The sequence below is a fragment of the Sceloporus occidentalis genome, unplaced genomic scaffold (assembly GCF_023333645.1).
Source record: "Sceloporus occidentalis isolate IW3139 unplaced genomic scaffold, rSceOcc1.0.p SCAF_11, whole genome shotgun sequence".
Taxonomy (NCBI): domain Eukaryota; kingdom Metazoa; phylum Chordata; class Lepidosauria; order Squamata; family Phrynosomatidae; genus Sceloporus; species Sceloporus occidentalis.
Window position 1 is genome coordinate 11,644,077 of NW_028316991.1, and position 18,343 is coordinate 11,662,419.

Consider the following 18,343-nt stretch of genomic DNA (forward strand, 5'->3'; position numbering starts at 1 on the left):
TCATATTACATCTGCTACCCTTAATAAATAAAAACATACAAATGTACATATGAGAAAAAGACCAGTTTTAGGACTTTGCACCAGTCACTTTTTATGTAAAACACCAACTTTTTATGTAAAAAACCCAAAACTGCAGGTAACAATATAAATAAAGCCTAACGAGCAGTAGCAAAAAACTGACATTTTCAGCAGATATGAACCATTCTAGTCTGTCCATTTATCCTCATGCTGCATGACCCAAACCTCATGTTCTGCTTTGTCTTGTGTTGTATTCATGACAACTTTATGCCTGTTCAATGCATTCTGAGATACCCTCTCTGTATTAACCTCTACCACTTTAGTCGGATGGCTATTCCACTTATCTACCACCCTCTTAGTAAGGTAAAACTTCCCGGGTGGCTGCAATAACACGGGGTACAGGAAAAGACCGGGATTTATCGGGAATTATCTAGACTTACCAATGTCACAACAGTAACCCCATCCGCAGCTTTAACCCACGTGGGTGTATAGCACACAAGCGCACTTCCTTTACGGACGGCTCCACTTTCCATATACAGGGGGGTGACACCTACTGTTTCACCGTCTATGGCTGCGACATGAATACCGGGAGTCCTTCCTTTTCCATGAAACTGCATTATTATGATATTTATATTTTTTCGTATAGTTAATCTCTATGTTTTAGATATATTTTTGTACTTCGTACATGGTATCGCCGCCCCACCCCCCCTGTGAAGGAATGGTAGGCTCGGGGGGGTGTGCGCGGGTGCCTGTGACAGCATTCGCTTCCTGGGCTCGGTATGAGAGGGCGATTGCAGGGACATGGCGTCCTGTATGAGATCCAGGACGCTCAGCAAGGATGATGTGAACTATAAGCTGCATTTCAGGATGATCAACGAGCAGCAAGTGGAGGACATCACCATCGACTTCTTCTACAAGCCCCACACCATCACTCTGCTGACCTTCTCCACCATCAGCCTTATGTACTTCGCCTTCACGCGGTAAGTGTCGCTGGGAGACGATGTCATTTCCTCGCAGAGCAGCCCGACCGTTACAAATGATTGCTAGTGTTCGGATGGGCGATTCTAATTAACCTCTTCCCTGCTGGAGCGACAAACAGCGCGATAGAAATGCATCTATCTATGACAGGGAGAGAGATGTGTGTTTTATATACTGTAGATATACGTTACCGTTCGAATGTTCGGGGTCACAGCTGTTTTCATGGAATACAAGGACATTTCCAGCTGTAATGTAATTGCAAAAGGGTTTTCTAACGAGCAATTAGCCTTTTAACCTTCAACTTGGCCATTGGAACACAGGAGTGATGGGAGTGATAAAGGGCCGCTGTACGCCTATGACGATATCCCATTAGAAATCAGCCATTTCCAGCTGCAATAGTCATTTATAACAGTAACACCGTCTGAGCTGGATTTCTCATCCATTTCATGGTTTAATTTAAAAAATCGGATTTTCTTTCAAAAACAGGGATATATCGAAGTGATCTCAAACTTTTGAACACTAGTATACATGTATGTGTGTGAGATATAAATATATATATATTATATTTTAATGGTGCGTGGTTCTATATACATCTCTTCTCTACATTAGCAAACGTGCACCCCAGCAGTGTTAGGGTTAAATGTTGATCCTAAATCGGTACCGTTCTACTAGAAGGCGAATGCAGCGGATCCTCCAAGGGTCAGCAGGTGTCCTCAAGTGACCTGCAGGTCATGCAGCGTCCATCCCATATAAGCAGCTGCTTGCGAGGAGATGCTCCGGGGTCAGCCCTTGTGCAGGAGGCTGAATGCCGCCCTATAAACATGTCTGCTCCGATGACTGCTCGATGCATCTATATAACCCACCCAGTGGAGATGCCTTCCTATAACTACAAGAACCCCCTCTAGATTGTAAGCTTATGAGCGGAGCCCTCTGTACCTAATCTGTTAGTTCGTCTCAGTGTGTCATTTTATGAATGTATGTATTGTAAGGAGCGCTACGTATGTTGCGGGTGCGACGTGGATAAAAGATAATAATACTTGTCCTAAAACTACTCTGGTGAGGAGGTGCGATATACTGCAGGCTTAGATATACGAGAAATCCATTACCGTATGAGGACCATAATGTCTAAATGGTGCTCTCTTTTAATACACATATTCCTGTATGCAGAAAAAAATCACTGGATTGTCTTTCAAAATGTAAGCAAAGTGATACCAGGGGGTTACCGTGTCTCGTTTAGGGGTGCATACACCGTATCGGCAAGTAACTGTACATTACTTAACATAATCATTTGTGTTTAAAGGGTTAAAACCAAATCTTTAAGATTCCTCTTAATTCCTTTATTCTTAATGACTAACGGGAATCCGTTTTATCCTCTCGCTCCAAGTGCTTTATCTACAGTGAACAGAAACGGGGATCCCGCTTGTCATGTTTTGCCACCATGAAAATTGCCTGTATTTTATAATTCTGTGCGAATTTAAGTATTTCGTCTTCTATACGCAGCTTCCTGTCAGACTGCGATTCCCACAATGGTCTAGTCATGTTCTAAAAAGAAAGGCGCGGTGATGTCTGAGCATCGTGGGAGTTGTAGTTGCTGATACGAGCTGGAGAGCTCCCCTCAGCGAGACACCATTTCGGGGGGGGGGGTCTGACTTTCATCTATAATCCGCATTTGTTTTTTGTTGTAAACTTAGTTTAATGTTTATTTGACATCATCTCCTCTCTTTAATAACTGATTGTAGATAAATATTTTAGTTATTGTAATATTTATTTAAAAGGCAAACAATTGTAGTATCTTTATTATACAGTATTTGTTGTACAAGGAAGCTTTCACGTGACGTTAGTGCCATATAATAACTTCCTTTTAATCCCCCGGATGCTGTGTGTAGTTTCAGTGCATGGTAACAGTCACACGGGACAGTATATGTATAGGCGCCCCGCTATATCATACCGGTATATACATAATAAACATCCCCGCTCGGATTAAACATGGAACCTGACGGCTCATCTAGTCTGCAAGACTCTTAATCGGTACTTGGGTTCGTGGTGGCTTTATGCCAATCCCATGCGTGTTTAAAAAGCTTTACAGTGTTAACCTTCACCACGTCTGCTGGGTGGCTCTTCCACTTTTCTACCACCTTCTTAGTAAAAGTAAAACCTCCTTACATGACATCTAAACCTGACTCTCTTGTTTTAGACTATGGCCTCTTGTTCTAACATTTCTCCTCTTTTGAAATGCAGTACTTTAAATCCCTTTTAAGCATTAAAATGTTTCTACCGCATCTCTCCTTCCTCTTCTCCAAGCTACACGCGTTGCGATCCGTTCGGCTGTCTGAATACTCTTTATTTTAGTAGTAGTAGAGTAACTCTCTAGAAGTTCAACATCTTGATCATTTTATGAAAAGTGACAAGAGTTCGGGTCTTTAGACCTTCATCAAAACTGAAGGCTGTGTTGTCTAAGTGGGACAGCATCTTTAATGTTTTTTAACGTGCCTGTAATAGAAGAGTTTGAAGTCATTCAGACAGCCGGCGACGATGTACCCTGCGACACGGCCGGGGGTTGATAGATCGATTAGAAAGGCCGGTGGCTGTGCGTTGAATGATTCATTGTGTGCGTAACGCTGGGCCGTGTCACCTTAACTTCCACCTGCTGCTTCCCAGCGTAAGAAACCTGACACGTGTTGACCCAAGGCACGGTCAGGTGAAAGGTATTGGCACGCAAATGGTTAATCTGCATGCGTTTTAAAAATCCGAACCGTTTGTTAAAACGGGAAAAGCCCTTTAGTTTTAAGCTGGTATTGAAAGGCCGTCAGGCTCCTGGACGTGGTGGAGAGGGGGGACCGCACCAGCCGGGGGGGACAGGAGCGCCCCATGTCCACCGTCTCCCAGCTTCTAGGGGATGGTTAGTGGTAGATAAATCCATTTCTATTTACTCTATTAGACACACAAAACCATTAAAGATGCAGTTCCACTTAGACAAAGCATCCAAGGATCAGTGATTGAGTTCTAAATGCTGCCCCCCATTAACCCCTTGTGGACCACAGAAGAACCAGGCACGTGGCACGCTCTGCACACCATTTTTTTGAACAGGCCGTCCGTGGCCCCATGTATCAGTTTGTCTCAGTGTGTGAGTTCTAGTTTTGTCATACCCTTTGAATGTACTGTATGTATTGTAAGAAGAGCTGTGTGAATTGTTGGCGCTATAAAAATAAAAGTTAATAATAGTACACCAGTAAGGGGAGATCAGAGAGTCAAATAATTAGTGGCCCTGAGCTGTCAGATTGAATGTGACGATGTACTGAGTGTCATCGGGTTTACATTTACATGCCTGAACCCAGGGGTGGGCAAAGTGTCCGTGGCAAGGTTTGTGAAGGTCCGTAGAACATCATTAAATTGTCCACCATGGGTACCAGGAGATGTCCACCATGAGCAATGTTGGTGCCGACCCCTGGTGATGTCGTCGCTGATGTCATCAGAATATTCCCTTTCATACAGCAGAAATTTACAGACCCCAATTACGATACCTCGCTAACTGACCGCACGATGTGTGTATGGAGATATTGGGGGGCTGCAAACGGCAATCAGAGTGCATTTTGAATGTGGTGGGAGTTAGGATTGTGATGTCAGAAATAAGGGTTAGCTGAAACCAAAACTGAAGGGAGTTTTATTGTTTGAAATACAGTTTTATTTGGTTTATCAACTTTTTTTTATTTTTAACTCTCTTTATGCGTGGCTTTAGTTTGTAGATGCCAGGATCCGATCAGAGATTTGGGTTCAATTTTTATTTTTTTATGATTGTATAATGATTTTTAGTCACAAATCAAATGTTGACTCTGTGTATATAGGTATATATTATATATAATTATATAATATAATTAGTTTTCTTTATATGCAGAGCCACAAGGGGTAAAACAAAGATTAAAATGTGTATTTTTTGGTTCTTATTCGTTTGGCTTTCATTGACTGTTTTGGCAAGCATTGAACTCTCTAATCGTGGGAAATATGTAATTGAGCGATAAGAAGCTTTTCTTTCTGGTGTTCTGCAGGTTTTAAATATTAGGAGGAAAAGTAAGTTGGCGTTTCTTCCGGAATTTGTGTATTCCTTTTAGAACAGCTTAGTTTGATCGGACAGAAATTATTGCGCGCCCCCCCTTAGAATGCGAAGACCGCTATGTAAAGCGGCACTTTTCATTGTTGTAAAGATGCTGAATCAAATGCCGTTCTGTTAAAGAAACATTGGAATGGATTTATGTGAAATGGATTGTTCTGCATTAAAGGGAAAGTATCCAAATGCGTGTAATAAGGTAGCTCCAGCCGCCCCCTACCATTTACCCCCACGGACAGCGGGTACCGTTCTAAGAGCTATGATGTCATGTGCAGTAAGGTTACTAAGGAGGTTGTGCCGGTTAGGTGCAATGCTCCATTGTTTGGGGTGGTTATAAGGGGCATCAGAGAGATCTCCCCAGCTAGCCCAAGGAGAAGTTACTCAGCTGGGAGCCCGGTCACCTAATGGACCGATCTGCACCGGGTTGCCACCTAGGCCTAAGTGAGAATCCCCTCCTGGTGCTTCCTCCGATCTGTTCTTAGGGCTGTGACTAGTCTACGTATCTATCTGCTGCTCCACCAACTAAAGTCTTTTCCTTCCTGCCATTCAATTTCCAACTATTTTGTTATAGTTTTTGGAACAGAATAATATTGTAAATTCCCGGCGTACAAATTCCTAATTTCAATAAACACGAAGCTTTAGTATTGAATCTTGGCCAAAGCACGTAAGCTCACCTTCCACGTCAAGGACCCCCATAGAGTGTCACTGAATCAAGACACCGCAGGTGGGCTTTCAAACCAACAAGAGGACCGGCTTTATATACCTCACCCGTTTACCCTTAATAGGGAACTCTATGGAAGTTGGGACTCACTTGTCTTGGGGGGCCTTGACGTGGCAGGTGCTTTGGCCTAAATACAGTACTAAAGCCTTGTGTTTATTGAAGGATTGGATTTGAGCGCCGGGAATTAGTCCTCCCAGAGAATAGGGAATGAATGCAGGCTTTATATATCCTTTTTTATATCGTAAATGTTTATAACGAGAGCTCCTGGCTGTACTTCAGCTCGTGCCTGCAACGTTTCTGGCTTCTACCTTTCTGATACTTTCTCGTTCTGGACTTTAAGGCCAGTTTTGCACCTTGTTTGGGAGTCATGGTTTCCGCGTCTAAAGACCTCCTGACCAGAAAGCCTTGAGCGCTGCCAACACTCTTTTATACCAGACGGTAGGTAGGTAGGTAGTTAACGCTGTATATGTAACGAGTTTTAAGGAACCCAAGATAAACGTATGACTTGAGTTCTCTGCTCGTGCTCTTGTGATTAAAATAGTTCAATATTTCTGCTATGTTAACTATAGAACCTTAGCAGCACGGTTCAATCACAAAAAACACGTTTAAAGAGCCCTTTCAGTTTCCACCCAATAGATGCAGTCTTATTATCAGTGCAGTAGTCTACAGACCATTTGGGGTGCAGTAGATGTGAATACATTAAAATGAGATGCCTGTCCCATAGAGCTTACAGTCTTAGTATTAGAAATAACTTTTGTAAGCTTTTTAAAGCCAAACTACATTGCCAGAGACCTTTGGGAGCTCCTGCGGTGCACATTGGGAACACGCTTTCCATCCGTACGTTCTTTTGGCAAGTATGCTGATGTTTTGGGGATGTATATTCCTTTTATTGTCTTTTCCCGATTGTCTACTGGGAATATTTTCCTCTCTTTTGTAACTTCGTTCACAAAGTAACCTCATCTAATGTGCTGTTTTCAGGGAGAACACCAGCCAAGAAGATAACATTTGGAAGGGCATCCTCTCTGTGATCTTTTTCTTCTTAATTATCAGCGTATTGGCTTTCCCAAATGGTAATTATTCACATGGTGTATTTAATATGAAGATGCTAAGCACTTGGTTCAGTTCTTTTAGCAAACTTTCAAACTTGGCAAAATTTCTGGAGGATATTAGCAAGGTGTGTGTGTGTGTGGGGGGGGGGGGGTGTTGGCAAAATTGGCAGATGTAGTGTATGTTCAATAGTGCTATAGATTATGGATGGTTGTAGATGACATAGGATGATGGGAAATGGTCTGTATTACATAGGCGTGTGTTAGAGGGTCATGGGAAATAATCTGTAACATATGTGCATTTATTAGAGGGTCATGGGAAATCTGTGATATATGCATGTTTTCTGTAACTTTTTCTTTTCCTTGCCCTCTTATTTCAGGTCCCTTTACAAGGCCACATCCGGCTCTCTGGCGAATGGTTTTTGGTAAGTGTGCCCCACTAGGGATTTAGATTATGGCATTGTGATGTAAAGCTCAAGCTAATGGACCCATTAATGCAGGATCATTACATTTTTAAAGTTAACAAAACTTAATTTTACATCTATCACCCATAGCAGTATTTTAAAAATGTGTCTTTTGTAAAATAATGTGCAGACCACTGTTTAAAAATAAAATAAAAAATTAGCAGACGGACCTTATTCTGGAAGATAAATGCTGCACTTACAGCATAGTTACCAGTAGGTGGCACTATATGTCAGCTCAAAATAATTTTTTTGTGAATTTAATTCCAATAATGACACAGAAAGCCGTTCAAATGAACGCCCAACATAAAAATGAATATGGAATCCGCACCCAAAGAAACGGGGCTCTTGTGTCTGCACTCCATGAGTAATATTGGCTGCGGTTTGTAAATTGTATGGCTGCGCCCTTCAGGAAAAATTGCAGAATGTTCTGTCCCTTCCCTGGCAGCACAGACAAAAACAAAACTTTTGTCTTTTTTATTATTTAATAAAAAAGGTTAAAAAATTCAACTTTGTAGATTTCAGCTCTCGCAGGGTAGACCTAAGCAGCAGAAATCAAAACACTATTAAGATGTGTTTTTCATTAAAGTTTGCATATTCTATATATTAAATGCTGGTTTCATTAAATCTGATCTAATATACGTCTGTGTTTCTTTTAGGTCTCAGTGTACTTTATTTCTTGTTTCTTGTGTTCTTGTTGTTCTTAAACTTTGAGCAAGTGAAGGCTGTTATGTACTGGCTGGACCCCAACCTACGCTATGCCACCAGAGAAGCCGACATCATGGTAGGTGGTAAATCGGCCCCTACTATACAAAGTATTCGGTAGGATTCTTAAGACGGACCGGCCAAGCTTTTCATACTGTTCAGTTATTTTATGCAAACTACCTATCTCTTGCAGGAATACGCTGTTAACTGCCACGTTATTACCTGGGAGCGGATACTCAGCCACTTTGACGTGTTTGCGTTCGGCCATTTCTGGGGTTGGGCCATGAAGGCTTTGCTAATCCGCAGCTATGGCCTCTGTTGGACCATCAGCATCACTTGGGAATTGACAGAGGTGTGTTACTAGACAGACGATTGGACTGTATATTAATATTACACCACAGGAATCGCTCCGGTAGATCCTACATACAACTTGAAATAAAGTTTACCGCTATGATCAGAAAAATTAACGTGAATCACACATTATTATATCAAGATTGTTCTGTAGTGAATAAGGTCAGGACGAAGCCACCTTTTTAAGTTTCATTTATTTTTGTTTAATAACCTCCGTTAACCTCTACTTCAGATTTGAGAAAATCCTTATAGCAGGACTTTGGAAAGCGATATTATAGAAACTCAAATAAGTAAGAAGAATAACATTAGTGGAGAAATGCTAGGACAATAATTAGATGCTTCCCTGCAGCGTAAAAAAATATAGAACCATAGAATTTGATGGCAGATAATATATTGAACCTTAGCCTTAGTCTGATGTTGAGGGTAGCTTTAGGCCTGTCTCATACATGGCCGGTAGGGGCATTGCCATGTGGGTCTTTCTCATGTTAGCCAGCAGCTGCGTGCATGCAGGGAGCTCCAGGGACTCGGTTTGCGTATGGTCTGCGTATAGTGCTAGGAAAGCTTAGAAGGCTGGCCTGCCAAAGAGTGATAGATGTGATAGACCTTCGGCAGAAGAAGCTGACGTTAATACAAGGGAGGAATATAAGGATGCACAAAAGAGTCAGTGACGACCAATGGCCAACTAAGGTCTGAAATCTTAAAGCTGATAAAAAAAAAATACAGACTAGATTAGCCAAATAGCTCTTGCTGTCCCTCAAATCCCGTGTGTATTTATTTTATATATATATATATTTCTAGGACAAACCGCATTGGACTGGGCATTTAATTATTTCTAGCTCTGGATCAGGAGGCATGGGGCTTGTGATAGCAGGTACCCAACCAGGCAGTACTGGCTAGGGCATGAACAACATGCGGTATATTGTAAGCCTATGCCAACTTGGTGTACAAATATACTTTACTCTTTTGAGGGAGTCTTGTGATTGTGTTGCTTTAAGGCAAAATCTTGTTCTAACGACTGTCTAGTGAAGCACTTGAATACATGTTACTCTGTAAGCCGTAATGTATGATGTCCATTTCTAGTTTATATTGTTCATTAGACTTGCTTGGATGAGGAACTTGCAGGTCACATTCTCTGTAAAGTCTTGTCTCCTCTGTGCCTCCTCTTATAATGTGCATCCTTTCTTATTTAGCTCTTTTTCATGCATCTTCTTCCTAACTTTGCTGAATGCTGGTGGGATCAAGTCATTCTGGATATCCTTTTGTGCAATGGAGGTGGCATCTTGCTGGGCATGATTGTCTGTCGCTTTTTGGAGATGAGAAGCTATCACTGGGCAAGCTTCAAGTACGTCCATATGCATTTATCACTGATACCGTCCGTGTATATTTCAGGCTGAATTTAATATAATATATTATAAATATTTATGGTTAAATGACACTCATTGTTCTATAAGAGTTTTATCGTATCGTTATCGTCATTGATTCTAAAAGTAATGTCAGCATTAACCAAAACACACCAAATAAACGTTTTTACATTCCCTTTTAAGACATTTATCTGGCCAAATATCTAAAGGTAATGGTATCCCCGTTTGTGTATAATCTCACATATTTCTACTGTTTTTGATCATGTAACTGGCCAGGTTCAGTGAAGAAACGCAACATAAAATGAATAATTTTTCTTTGTTACTTGGTTAGATTGGATTAAACAGAAATATATGTGTATGTATATATATATATTTTTTTTAACAGGGACATTCATACTACTACTGGGAAAATAAAACGAGCTGTTCTGCAGTTCACACCCGCAAGCTGGATCTACGTGAGATGGTTTGACCCGAAGTCGTCATTTCAGAGAGTAGCTGGCGTGTACCTCTTCATGATAATCTGGCAGGTAACCGAGACGAAGGGACGGGGGTGTATACCTCCCAACAGTCCTGTGTTTTATAGAACCGCCCTCTGCAGGCACTGTTCTGCTTTTTGAGCTGGTTAGAGAGATGCTCAGATCTCCTCTGGGAGATGGAGATCAGTGCTTTTTCAGCAGTTCTATCAACACCAGCAAGGCTTTTGTTCCTTTAACTATTGTTCAGGTTTGGTGGCCGTTCCGAGCAGACCTCCTGCGGACTGCATGTGACGCTTTAAATCTCCACATACAAGGCGGTAATGCGGAAAGTTATGATATCCAATGGATTCCATAGCGCTGGGTATTTACACTCATAGAAGAAGCCTGCTTTCCCCGACAAGCTGGTCTGATCTGTTTTATTGTCCCTCTGGCAAACTTTGTAAAAAGCTATATATAGTTCCAAAAATCTGCCCAATGCTTTAATGTATCACAGAGCCTTTTTTATTCTGTAATTTAGGTTACACCCGGGTGTTTTTACATCTTTTTAGAAGTACTTTTAACTTTGAGTGACATTTTGTTCAGACGGTAAAAGTATTTTTTTTATCTTTCTTCCAGCTGACTGAACTAAACACGTTCTTCTTAAAGCATATCTTTGTGTTTCAAGCAAGTCACCCGTTGAGCTTTTGTCGGATTCTCTTTATTGGGGTGATAACGGCACCCACTGTCAGGTAATAAATCCCAACGATCTCTGCTGAAAACAAATGATAAAATATTTGAACTTTGTATGTTGGCTCGTGCTATTTTGGTCTAGTTACGAAATATAACATTTCTGCCTTGAACTTGATGTTTATATTATATAGATTATAAAGATGTTATAACATTCACCTCTCCGCTGTCTAAAATGTTCTTGATTCTGAATAACTCCAAAATCCCCAATTTCATAGCTAGATGCCGGTTTATGTCAAAAAACCTTGTAATAGGCAATCAAGCCTGGATTGCTTTCTAATTAATGATGTTGAAAAGGAGAGAATAATTGGCGACTATGACACCTTAGCAGTGTGAATTTAGTGTATTTCTTTGGTAAAATCCTGCATTTTAGCTGTTCAATTACCTGTTTAGTTTAATTATTATTATTAATAGTAGTATTATTTAAACATTCTGGACAATGTTTCTGCAGGCAGTACTATGCATACCTTACAGACACGCAGTGCAAACGCGTTGGGACCCAATGCTGGGTTTTCGGGTAAGTCGTTTTTGCTGCATCTTTCTTTCTTGCATAGGGTCCTATTTAGGCAATCCATGTTGGAGCGTACAGAATTGTTCCATGTAACGCTGATACGTGGCTCACAATGGCACCTCCCCGAGAAATCTCCCAAGGTGTTGAATGTTTCTAACGATAATCAAACATCTGTCACCGTAGGGGAAGCCTTGTCCATAGGGCCCGGGTTAAATACTCATCTTTTAGCTATAGGTTAAAAACTAGCAGAGCCGAAGGGGATGGCTACCCACAATCCCACTGAAAATGTATATATAAATAAAAGTTATTCAGTTGATGACTCTCATTCTGTGATACCGCTCTGTTCCCTACAACCAAAAGGCACTGAACACAATGGATTTGTCTTATATTAATAACCCAACATGATAATTCTTAAGTCCCTTGAGTTTCACGAGTCTTGGTACTATAAACCGTCTACAGTGTTCTGTTTGTATGACTTACAAGTCTGCATCGTATTTCCCATAATCTTTGCTTTTAAGATGTTCTGTAAGCCGCACCATTTTATTCTCTCTTTTGTTGTATTTTGTTGCCAAAATGGCATCGGATGGGTGAATTAGATGGCGTTAGCAAAGTCTCTGTTAGCCAGGTAAGGACAGAGCTGTAGCGGTCTGGCACTTTGCATGTAGCTCCCAGCACATAGATTTCTTCTATAACAGAGAGCTGTTGCCCTGGTATTGACATAGATGTAGTTATTCTGCCATTCCCAGGGTGACTGCATCAGCTTATTTTCTGGACTTTTATATGGATTTCACATGTTGCTGACCAGCAGATACAAAGTGCTGCCCCCTACAGTATGTGGCATTTGTAATAAAGTGACTGATTTCTTTTCTGTGAGTTTATACATCACACATACTGCAGGGCACTCGTGCTGGTCAGCTACAAGGGAAATGTATACATATCCTTGAAAAGGCTGCTGCCTTGCTAAACCTACCCCATGTTAAATTGCTGATCTGTGTATCAAGACCTACAGCCCCCCTGCTCTATAAGAATAGTTCTATTTGCTTCTTTAGTTGGTTTCCTGCTTTTTTTTTCCCTTTTAAGTTTAATGCCTTTTAACTTTTGATGGCTGTTGTGGGCAATGTTGAAACTATTCTTGATTTTAACATTTTCTGTATTTTTTTTGACAATGACTGCAATTTTCCAGATTGGAATAAAGTGTATATTAATATTTGATATTCAGAAATGATTTTTTTTGTTTTTTTACTCAAGTGGTAAGTGTTCCACATTTTAATTTTTTTTTATTTTATTTTTTTATCAACTGATATGAATTCAGCGTATGCCTCTAACATGATGTGTCTATCTCAGACATGATAGCACTCAATTCTAGATTTATTTGTTCATTTATTACAAAGGACATTAAAAGCGGAGAATATGGAACACTTATTGCTCCCCTTTTATGAATGGGAACTACTGTCAAATTCATTCTTCGGAGAGCACAAGTTCTCTTCCGTGTCACAAAGCGTGCATTTACTACGTGGTTATCTCTGTGCTTAGTGGTTTCCAGTTGAATCTCAGACTGTGGTTACTGAGGTTAAATCCTTACTCCTAAACCCAGGGTTGTTCAGAGGCCCACACTGGTAAAAGGAGTCTCTATTTACTGTATTTGGCATGGAAAGGTTTTTGGTAATGTCTTAGGTTGTAGACAGACACAAGGACAAATCACTGCACAAGGACGTAACAAATCACTGCTGTTTGCAGGACCCCTGGGTCCCAGATAGCCCCCAAAGCCCTTTGGTACACAAGTAGAATCTTTGATGCTGGTACTAAGGATGTCTATTGATGAGCAAACTTGTAAGATATGGGCTTCCGCCAACCTCCTGGCCCATTAAGCCCGTATCTCCAACTACTGGGGTCTTTGGGGGTACTAATGATAAAGCTGACCCTGTATAATGAATAGTTCAATGGGGAAGGAGACTTTAGAGAAACAGAAGTCCGCTGATTTAACTGTATGTCGTATGGGGCAGCCAAGCTATTCCTCCAAGAGAAATCCTCTGGTTGGACTTTCATGAAGTCAAGAAGTTGAAATCACCGACATGTACTTGGGCCCCACCACATGCCAGCACATTTTTGTCTACACCTCTGCTTGTCGCTAAAAACTACAACACACTAACAAAACATCCAATGTTCGTTATGGAAGCGACATAAATTTGCTGAGATCCTCAGTAGGATATACAAAAAACATTGCACGGAAGAGTGAAGAGGGATTTCAAATAAAGGAAGATAATTTATTGTTGATAGTTTAGCTTTTAATAGGAAATTTAAAAATGTTTAAGCATTTTCAATGATTCGTTTGCCTGATGGTTCTGTTTCTTGTTTTCAGTGCAATTGCTTTCCTCGAAGCGATAGTGTGTATCAAGTTTGGCCAAGACCTTTTCAACAAAACCCATTTGTTGTACGTGGTGCTCTGGCTTCTCTGTGTTGTAAGTGGCTGATTATCATTTTGAGTTACCGTACCGCTCATTTAAGCAGAAAAACGAACGACTTTATTACAATTACTTATAAAAAGAATACTAGGGTGAAGGATATTGTTTAATACATGGAGACAAGGACTCAACCCAATCTCCGCGTACTCTGGACCTCCTCCCTGCCGGCTCTCTTGCCCGGAGCGGAGTCCCCTGCCCACAGCGCTACAGTATATGATGGCGCTATATAAAACGATAACTAATATTTACTTTACCCTGCAGACTGTCTTACATAAGGTTAAAACCCCTGCCTAACCACACAGCTAGAGAGCGTATAATTCACTCGACATTGTCCTGTGTATTGTAATAATACCAAGGAAAATATTGACTTAAGAAGGTTACATTTTAAGAGTCCTTAAAGAGAGGTGTAGAATACATATTTCATTTCTCCTTTTTCAATGGCACACAGGAGGCCTAACTGGTGTGTAAAGCTGTATAATATATTCCTGTGTACAGCGTTGTATTTAAACGTCAAATATACGTCATTGCACTGGAAATGTAAGTCCATGCATCCTTCTGCTCTAGAACCTACATAGAGGCTCGCTACCTACCCACTTGTAATTTTGGTTTCATTTAAAACCCCAGCGTATAGATATAGGGCATGCATTTATTGTTTTTGGGTTTGTCAGTATGCTGTTAAGAAAATAGATAAAGCCGTATCGGCTCTAGAGAACATGGAGCATGTAGCTGAAGCTAATACCTTTTAATGGGACCCATGTAAAAACTTGTAAAGTTACAAACGCTCTCTAGCCCTCAGGGGTCTCTTCTTCAAGTGGAAACTGAATGAGAGCTCTTGAGTTCTCTCCTGCCATCCGAAGATGGAGCAAGCTTTACATTTTTTGGCCAAATAAAAGGTATCAACTTCAACTAAAGACTTGGATACTCGTAAAGCGGTCAGATTTTTAACAACTGGGTATTAATATTAATAAATCATATTTTTTATGTATATGTGTATCATTTTTATCTTTCAGGCTATAACTACTTTCCTGTGCCTGTATGGCATGGTGTGGTATGCTGAGCACTATGAGCCACGGCAAAAGGTAACCTTATCCTTTTTTATCTGTGTGATCTAATGCTTATCTGCAGACGGGTTTATGCTCCATGGACCTTTCGGCACATTACTGTGGGGGGGGGGGTACTTTAAAAGTTAGAAGGGAGAGTGAAATGAGCAGATTTTTTGGGCTTCCTTTAACCTCCATCACTAAACATATGGGCCCTGCATCAGCCACAAGAATAAGTTTATCCAGCCCTGAAAATTCGGTAAAGGGTCTAAAAGTAAAGAAATCTGATATTGTTATATGGTCAAACAGAGATACTTTTCCAACAAAAAACATGTTATGGAGTATACACGTAGTTCCCAACCAAATGGTTTTGAGGTTGGTGGCTCCTCTCCTTATGTGGCTTCTTTGTGTATTTAGCCTAATATACAAATAAAACTGTGTAAGAAACTGTAAGCATGAAGCCAAAAGGTAAAGGGCTTTAAAACCACAAACTTGCTGGTCTCTGGATCGGCTTGATTATGACATTGGTGATTGTTGTTGGAAGGTTAAGGCAGCCTTCGAGGGGTGGGGGAGGCGCAGGGAAACTCATTGATACGATCATTTGGCCGCAGATCTCGGGTTTACAATAGCGCCTTACCTTTAAAGCAACATCTCCAAATCTATTACACCAGGGAAAGTCAAAAAGCACAAGCTAAAGTGTTCCGACAGTTCCCATTCAAAGTCCAAGTCTACGTGATCTACTCATACGTTGGGTCGTACTCGTACACCCGGGGCAGCGTGTATTCTGACGGTTACAGAGGAAGACTTTGCCTTCAGCATTTTAGAATTATTTTAATAGTCAACCATGCCGTTCGTGATGAGCCTCCCCCTCTAGCTGCTGAAATGTTGTAGAATAACAAGTCGTGCCCTACAACCTTTTCTCATAAGGTAATAATCTGCTCAGCCTAGACACTGTGGGTGATTTATTATCTAAAATTAAACTTTATCACAGTCCAAGGAAATGAGATATCCAAACCTTAACAACAAACAAATTTGTTTAAACGTTAAGCAAGCCACATCAAGCACCACCTGATATATTAATAAGTGGACATCCCCACTGGCAAAAAGCAAACATACCATGACTTTATTGCCTGACTTTTTGGACTTGTTTTATTGTAGGGAAAGTCAAGGGCAACATTATGCGTGGAGTATTTTTATTTGAAGGAAAATTGTTTTTTGGGGTTTTTAAACAGAATACGTTCCAATTTGCCTTAAATATTTTTAACAAACATTTGATTTCTCTTCTTTCAGACGTATTCAGAATGTGAAGACAGCACTTATAATACAGACATCCCCTGGCAACATTCTGAAAAAATAGGCAAGTGTCCAGCGTTTGATTTTTAGTTGACTGCAGTGATTCGGAGATTAGCTCTTTGCAGCAACAGTAACTAGACAGTCCTGATCAGGGTGCATCCACCATTTGTTTTAATTTACAATTAATTGAGCTAGCCTTTACCAACTAAATACAGGCTTGTATGCTGTGAAGAAGGTCTTTTTTATGCTTTAACCCATATTGCCAAATGCCGGCTTTCATCTGTGGTTGCCTGGCTTAAAGAAAAAAGAGAGGGAAAAAAGCTAGCTAATATTCACAAAAGATCCAGCGTTATGCAGTATAATTAGTACCCCCTTAATTTTAAGTGGAAGGGATTCCATCACCTTTACCCACCATAACCTCAAGTATTAAGCCAGTATCCCAACCTCATGTTGACGAGTCCCTTTAAGGACGAAACAGCTGTCCATTAGTGGTGATCTGGCTACTACTGCACCTCTTACCCGAGTTTTGTCTAAAGGCTGTCCTGTACAGCAGGCAATTACTTTCAAGGGATCCATGTATAAAGTGGATAAAGGGGATCATTGTTGGCCTTATTTGCATGCGCCTACCCAGAATCCCTTGTGGTTGTGGCAGCACCATGAGATTTCTGAAGGAGAAACAAGCCTTCTGGCTTGTCTGGTGTCTGTAGATGAGTGTTTATTAATACTTCTACCCCCTTATTTTGTATCAAATTACAAAGTGTTCTAATATTATCCACAAGATGGCGCCCTAGTACTACTGTTGGGGTGATCATTGAAGTCAATATATTGAAAACTATTTTGCAACTTATTAATGCCTTCAATAACTAAAAGCAATGGCAGTCACATGTCTAGCATTCCTAATATATTTCATATAAATACGTGTTCAGTCTTTGACTTGGGCAGTATGTTTGCCAGACACGAGTCCCCCGAGGGATGAGTTAGTTGACTGTTTTCTTGCATGCGGTATGTCTTATGAGACCATGGACTATTCTATTGAGTTCTGGCACATAAGAACGCTTATTTTTATGTCATGTTCTCTGTCATTCAAAGTAGGACATTCAAAAGGTTTTCAGGATCCAATGTGTTAGTCTCTTTTTCTTACATTTGCAGTTGATGCCCCGGTGAAGCACAGCGAGCACACGACCTCAAGGAGGAAGAACCGCTCCAGAGCAAAAGTTACCAATGGAGTTGGCAAAAAATAAGTGGGAGACTCGGAGCAAGCGTTGGAAACGAAGCCGGGGGCTGAACCTAGCAGCGAGAATATTCTGCTGAGGTTGTTAAACTTTAGAAGGGTAGAGAATGCATGGGGTACAAACAGATCTTCTTCATGTCGGGGGTTCTCCAGGGAACCTCATGCTAAATGCCAGATCCTGTGTAACCCTGACTTGCGATTCACAGCCTGATCTTATCTGCTCCATAGAATCTTTAGAGAATTTGGAACCCGCGGTCACCATTAAGCTGTTCAGGCAAACCTAACGGCTGCTTACAGCTGAAAATATTAGGTCACTGACCGGCAGCGAACTCCCCTTGGTGATGCGGTATTTTTGGCAAAATGTCTCCTTCTCTTGCTAAGCATGTTGAATGCGAATGCTTCTTCTTGCCAAGAGCTAACACTTAAGATTGTTTGGTTTTTTTTATTATTGTGTTGTGATTCTTAAGATTAAGACTTGGATTGTTTGCTGCCTTTATTTTTTTTTTAATTGTTCATAATTTACTCCTCCTGGATTCCAGATATGAAACGGGAGGTAATAGTCAGGATGGCCGGCTTTTAATGTGTTGTTTTCCTTCTGTCTCGTGTAAATTTTTATTTACAATCATTACAAAGAGTACTATACATGTTCACATACGTTACATTGAGTTTTATGTATTTCTGATTGGAATGAAGAGGTTAAAGCAGTGTTTCTACCTACAAATGGTATATACAAGGTTTACAGCCATACTGGGTTTTTTTTTTGATTGTAAATAGATTTGTGTTTGACTATTATTGCTACCTGCTCACGGGAACGAGTCGGTAGGTGATCACTCAGAACGCACACATCTGCATAATACAGAT

At 40.7% G+C, this 18,343-nt stretch overlaps 1 protein-coding gene across 2 annotated transcripts; it reads left to right on the top strand.

Annotated features, from left to right (window-relative positions):
• Positions 1–819: 819 nt before the first annotated feature.
• On the top strand, positions 820–17,492 carry LOC149305575 (phosphatidylserine synthase 1). Of its 2 annotated transcripts, none has more exons than XM_089477378.1 (13): positions 820–998; positions 6,798–6,889; positions 7,246–7,290; positions 7,986–8,110; positions 8,225–8,383; positions 9,573–9,724; positions 10,129–10,270; positions 10,835–10,947; positions 11,397–11,462; positions 13,816–13,915; positions 14,929–14,997; positions 16,249–16,321; positions 17,401–17,492. In XM_089477378.1, exons 1-13 carry the CDS (start codon positions 820–822, stop codon positions 17,490–17,492), a joined length of 1,407 nt encoding a protein of 468 aa, XP_089333504.1. The 2 variants fall into 2 exon arrangements, with proteins under 2 accessions (XP_089333504.1, XP_089333505.1); XM_089477379.1 differs by having other exon boundaries at positions 16,249–16,315.
• Positions 17,493–18,343: the final 851 nt, after the last annotated feature.